This window comes from Diorhabda carinulata, chromosome Y (assembly GCF_026250575.1).
Source record: "Diorhabda carinulata isolate Delta chromosome Y, icDioCari1.1, whole genome shotgun sequence".
Lineage (NCBI taxonomy): Eukaryota > Metazoa > Arthropoda > Insecta > Coleoptera > Chrysomelidae > Diorhabda > Diorhabda carinulata.
In genome coordinates, this window is record NC_079473.1 from 2,141,938 (window position 1) to 2,148,344 (window position 6,407).

General features: G+C 32.4%; 1 protein-coding gene across 1 annotated transcript; it reads right to left on the reverse strand.

Annotated features, from left to right (window-relative positions):
* Positions 1–242: 242 nt before the first annotated feature.
* LOC130903016 (uncharacterized) lies at positions 243–1,388 on the reverse strand. Its single transcript, XM_057815289.1, has 2 exons — positions 1,265–1,388; positions 243–830 (listed from the first exon to the last, which is right to left on the reverse strand). Exons 1-2 carry the CDS (start codon positions 1,282–1,284, stop codon positions 482–484), a joined length of 369 nt encoding a protein of 122 aa, XP_057671272.1. The 5' UTR covers positions 1,285–1,388; the 3' UTR covers positions 243–481.
* Between the last annotated feature and the right edge of the window lie 5,019 nt (positions 1,389–6,407).

A 6,407-nucleotide genomic window follows, 5' to 3' on the forward strand; every position in this document is an offset into this window, starting at 1 on the left:
CTTCATAGTAATTGGCACCTCTCGAAATTAGGTAGATACTTACCTAGTATTCTAGAATTAACTATACCTTGTTTTTAAACTAGGAGGAGTAATTTGAAAAACCTGAATCACACCATTAAAAGTTACTAGATTTAGTGAACAGCCCTGATTAAGAGTCTGTTCTGAGTCTAAGTGAAAAGTCAAAAGGTTATGTTTTTATTTATAAATAATAAATGTGATAACCTGCTAAATAATTATGTGAATAAGTGGTAATTACCGTTTATTTATAATATGAGAGATTGATAATAACATAGCGTAACAATAGTGATGGCGAAGTAGAAAATAAGTGGAAGAAGTTTCCGGGGGTATAAAAAATGCGAGTTACATGATGTGGATTTGAATGATCAAGTTATTAAAACGTTTAAATTCGCAGCCCAATGATGAAACAAAGGTAGATTTCTTCAATGTTTAAACTACTAGCAACTTTGCAGATATTTCCATTCTAATCCTCATGATAATCTCCAGTTTTTTTACTTTCGAAAACGAGTAATGCGTCATTAACAAATCCTTGTTCACATCCAGCATGAAGAATTATGAGACGTTTACCTTTTCCTGATGGGCTTTTAAGACCTGTAGATAATCCTTCGTTAATAGCTTGGGTTTTATTTTTGATATTTGTATCTATCCAAACTTTTGCTTTTGTGTGACCTTCATTTAGCCAGGTTTCATCTAAATAATAAATTGGTCTACCTTCTGACCTGTAACATTTGATAGATGTTAAGTATTGTCGTCTCCACCTTACAATATCATCACGTTCTATTAAAACACTTTTATGGCTCCTTTTCAAATATCTAAAAATTTATACATACTACATGAATATTTAATACACACTAAATAAATAAAAGAAAATAATAAGGGATACCCACACACTACCTACATTTATTTCTATATTTGATAAACATAGGTATATTTAAATATAATGGCCTGCAGATTGTATAAGGGAAAGTTCATTAAAATTTCCTATACTTATGCTAGATTATTTGTTAACATCTTAATAGGCTTGTCTTTATTTGAAACTTATTTTTAGTTTTATTAATTTTATCTACATTAATGTATGAATATGATACACTTTTTAATTGGAGATATTAGTACCTATATGACAAATAATTATTTTTTGACTAAATAGATTATTTAGGTTGGTTAAAAAAATCATAAGCTACAACAAACAAATGGGTAATGATAAAATAATGATGTCCTTTATATAAAACATGACAAAATTACTTACTTGAAATTGATTTCTGTCATAAGTTTGTATAATGATGAACGAGAGATATTTTGTAAATCCGTATTTTTCTCAATTTCATTTAAAATTTTGATCAATGTGGGGATCTCGTTTTAAAAGAAGAAACTATGTATGATTCGTTGAATGATATTTTTACTAGTTTCATCAAATATTTTAACAAGACCTGGACGACCTCCAGAATGTTTTGGACTAACAACTGTTCCCGTACTTCGATATTCTTTTATCGTACGATATACAAAGCAATCTACAATAACCAGAAATGACGAATGAACAAAGTTTACTGTAAACAAGTACAAAATATTTTTAGGTTAGGTATTGACAAGTATTTTGTCACAGATGTGTAAATTGTAAAAAGTATCGTATGAAACTGGCTGCCATCTAGCCAATCAAGTCATCAGAATTGCCAACTTAAATTCAATTTACTCCTCCTAGTTTAAAAACAAGGTATAGATACAGATCTTAATAGGTAGGTAGGAACAAATGAATTTTTTAGAACGATTTGCCTAGGTATTAAGACTTTATTATCCTAATATTAAATAAAGAAAACTAAATATTAAATACTAATATATAAAACTTAAATTAAAACATACGTAGGTAGGAGATCTTTGATCTACTCTGAATATTGACCACAGAAAATTATCTACATGAATTGCTTTTCGTATGACAACTGAAGTGAAAAGTTCTAACACATCCGGAACATTTTCGGCCCATCTTCTCTAAAGTTATGTTGTATGTACAACCATAGCATGTTCCTTTGTTAATAAATTTTTTTGATAAATGTATTGACATTTTTTTCAGTATGAGTCGGTTTTGCTTCAGAAATATTACTTAATGAGTAATTTTTGGGAATATTGGAATTACACACTGGTTTCGAATGTATCTGTTTTAGTTCAAAAATAGGACTGAGTGCCATTTTCTGACTTATTCGAAGTGTTAGTGAAAGGCTTTGAAAGTTGTATATCCAGTATGATGTTTATTTTATTTGCAGGCATTTTACTAGTGTTTTTGGTTAATCTGTTTAATTGAGTAGTTGGCATGGTTATGCCAACCATTGTAACGAGTAACGTTTGTTGGTATGTAGTAGTTGGAACATCATTATTTTAAGGCTATATTAGTAAATAAGATGATTGATTCCATAAGAGAAAATAATCAATATTAGAAATCAACTATTAGAAACATCCTAAATCGTTACAAAAAGTTAAAGAAAGTACCAATAATATATTAAACATATTAACAAAACTTTAAACAGGGGTACCAACAAGAGAATATGAAATTTAGTATAGCAAGTCGCAAACTTATAGATGAAATAATTCCTATGAACAATAAAATAATAATTAAAAAAAAAAACAAAAAACCCGCCTGCATGGATAACTACAATTAAAAATCAACTGAAAAGACTAAAACAAGATGAAAATTCAATGATAAGGTATTTTAAAAAAATAATGATTAGGTACTTAAAACCAGAAACATAAATTGAAACAATACCAAACCAATGTACCTGCATATTGTACACTTAGAAATATCAGCACGGTAGTTTTTTCACTTTTTTGCAACATTATAAACAGAATTACATTCGGAGTGCCCACAATTCTGGAAGTCCAGAAGGACCATGTTATGAAGGTTGTATTCTAATATTAATTAGGTTTGTATTTTACAATGAAAATAATAATTTTAGGGACTGGACCAGATAGCAAATAAAAAAGTAAACATTATATCCCAATCTATAATAAAGCCAGAACCACAGGTACTGAATTTTACATATTATTCTAGATGATTTGCTTTTATCTTGCTTTATGCAATAAAACATAACTTAGGTGTTAATTGAAATTCAATTTCTTAGACTCTTTTGGATACCAAATCATTAAGTAATGCAAACAGTGAAGTTACTGAACATGAGAAAACAAATTCCTCGCAGTCACCATCCCAACGGGCTGTCACACCAATTTCAAGTACAGTTAGATGTAGAAGGACTCTTTTTAAGGACGTTGAAGGCTTGTGTTCAACACAGATAACACCAAGAAAGCAAAAGTTGATGGTTATTGTGAAGAGGAAGCAGGGTCGCATAAGAAAATTACAAAAAGTTTGCAAACAAAAAGGGAAAAGGATTAAAACTTTAGAAAATATAGCAATGAATAATTGTTTCAAAGGTAAACAACAAGTAATTATAATTTGTATTTACTTCTAAACTAATAATTTTTTTCCTTGCAGGCATGCCATCTACCATATCTAACTTTATGATGTCTCAGATTCGTTGTGCCAAGCGCTCGTCACATGGAAGACGGTGGACACTGGATGACAAAATAATGTCTTTAGCGATTTATAAACGAAGCCCAAAATGCTATGCTTTATTAGAACGTCTCTTAGTACTTCCATCAAGAAGAACACTTTTTTCATTACTGCAGAGCATTCCTTTCGATGTGGGAATTAATGAACGCCTTTTCCTTCATCTGGGGCACTGCCTTCAACGATTTGATGAAAAGGATCGTTTTTGCACGCTGGCCTTTGATGAGATGGCAATAAGGGAACATATAAAATATAATCCATCGGCTGACTGTATCGAAGGTCTGGAAGATTGTGGAAGCGGTAAGAGAACCAGGCAGTTGGCAAGATATGCCCTAGTCTTCTTTGCCCAAGGAATTTGCCGAGCATGGAAACAACCTCTTGCCTATTACTTTACAGCCAACGGCGTTTCTGCACAGAAATTGCAGTGTGTACTGAGAGAGGTGTTAGATGCTGCGAGTAAGGCTCACATTCCCATAGTGGCCACCATTTGTGACATGGGCACTGCTAACGTGAAAGCTATAAAAGACATGGGATCAGACATTAATAATCCTTACTTTGTGCACAATGAATTGAAAATATTTACCATATTTGATGTGCCACATCTATTGAAATGTTTTCGGAACCTATTTCGGAAATATAATATTTTGCTTCCCACTGTAACCGTTGCTACTCAACAACAATTAATGCAAGCCAGGTGGTCAGATATAAAAATTGCTTATGAGCAAGACAAGAAAAATCCACTGATCTTTCGCAGTCTACATAAGTTAAAAGATTTTTATTTATATCCAGTAGGCCAAACAGCTATGAAAGTTAAAGTTGCTGCACAAACCTTGAGCCGAACAGTGTCTGTATATTTATATAATTTAGTGCAACAAAGTAAGTGGCTCCCTCACAATTATTAATAACTAATTAATTATTTTTATTGTTTTAGACATTTTGCCACCACGATCATTAGCTACTGCAACCTTTATTCAAGAAATGGATGAGTTATTTGACAGCCTAAATGCTTCAGCTAGAGTTGCACCTGATGGCAAGCCGTTTAAATGCATCGTTTCCGAAGAATCAGGCCACACTTCGTTTTGGGAAGATGCATTCAGAAGAGTAAATCAATATAAATTTATAAGAAAACCAGACGATGAATTTAACGCCCATCATTGGAAACCGCCATCACAGCGAGGATGGCTACATACCTTGAGAGCCACCACTGAACTGTGGAAATTTCTAAAAACGCAAGGGGTCAAAACTTTGAAAACAAAATGTATAAATCAGGATGGACTTGAAAACCTTTTTGGAAATATTCGTGCAGGCTGTAGTTCTAATGAAAATCCTACTGTGACACAGTTTATCGGGTCTCTGAAAACACAAATTATTAATGGACTCACAAATCAGGGTTTGAAGGAAACAAATTGCGAGGAAGATGAATTAACTCTTTTAAGTAATTTACGTTCCTTGTTAGAACCTGCTGCTGGTGTTTCAGAATCCGTTGAAAGTATGAACGAATCAAGTATTGAAATTGCAGGCACTTCACTAAGTAATTACAGCTACTCTAGTGCTGCAAGTGCATTTGCTGTTGACATTGCAAATGCTGTAGAAATTGGTTCTCTTCAGACATTATCGGTTGCTTATGTCAGCGGTTTTATAATTAAAAAATTATTTTCAAACTTTGTTTGCGATAGATGCAGTTACATCTTGAGCTCAGATGACACTGAGCCATGTAATCAATTTATTTCCAGTAAGGAATTCTCAAATTCTAAGAATAAATTGTTTTATCCTTCTAAACAGTTTGTTATTGCGGTTGGTATTGGTATTACAGTTTTAGAGAATAAGCTACCGATTATTTGTGAAAAGAATAACCTACAAGATGTAGCAACAAATTTGCTTAACCAAGAAATTGATTTCTCATTTATTACTTGTGAGGAACATTTTTATTTTTTGAAAGATTTTTTACTTAAAAGTATATGTAGAATCGGAATCCCATGGTACTGTACAAGACTTGTCCGAAATTTAAGATCTGAAGCCAGCCGGCAAATGTCAGCACGCACAAAAAGAAAAATTTTGGATAAATAATAACAATACCATCAAATGTCTACTTCTTGGACAATTCATACACCTACAGTACCATCAAATTCTGATTCATTGGGTCCACATTTACAAACAACTTTGTCCTCTTGCATAACGTTTTGTTTCAGTTTTCTTGGAATCCCTATGATCTAATGTTACTAGTTCTCATTCAGTCTGTGTTTGTTATGAAAAGATGTGGCATAGCATTATTATTATTGTGAATCTTTGTTGTACTTATGCAAATACAATTTGACAAAGCTCAATTTTTGTTTCAATTATTTTTTTACATGTTTAAAAACATTTTAAATATAATTTTAATTCAAAATTAAAAATCCCGCTATTCGTCGGCCAAGAGCGCCACCTAGGTACGTTTTATATCGCGATGAGAGAGAAGAACAACAACTGTTTCTCTCGTCTGTCACTTCCAGATCTGGTGTGGTCTGTGGTCTTAGATAACAAGAAGACACAACGATACCGCGTTTTAAAAACCAAGTGGCGCCATCTATCCGAATTGTTTGTTGCGCGCTGACCGATGCTTCATAATAAGTAATATTAAGAAAACACAACGATAGCCCGTTTTAAAAACCTAGTGGTGCCATCTATCCGCACAAGTCTGAATTATTTTAATTAGCTATTTTTTATCGTTCTATTTAATATTAAAACCGCAAGTTATATACATATTTACAATCAGTGTTTAAAATCCAACTCGATATGCTTGGTAGTAAAAAAATTTTTTTACCTCACAACATGGCGTTCAAAATCCGCCATTTTGGTTTTATTT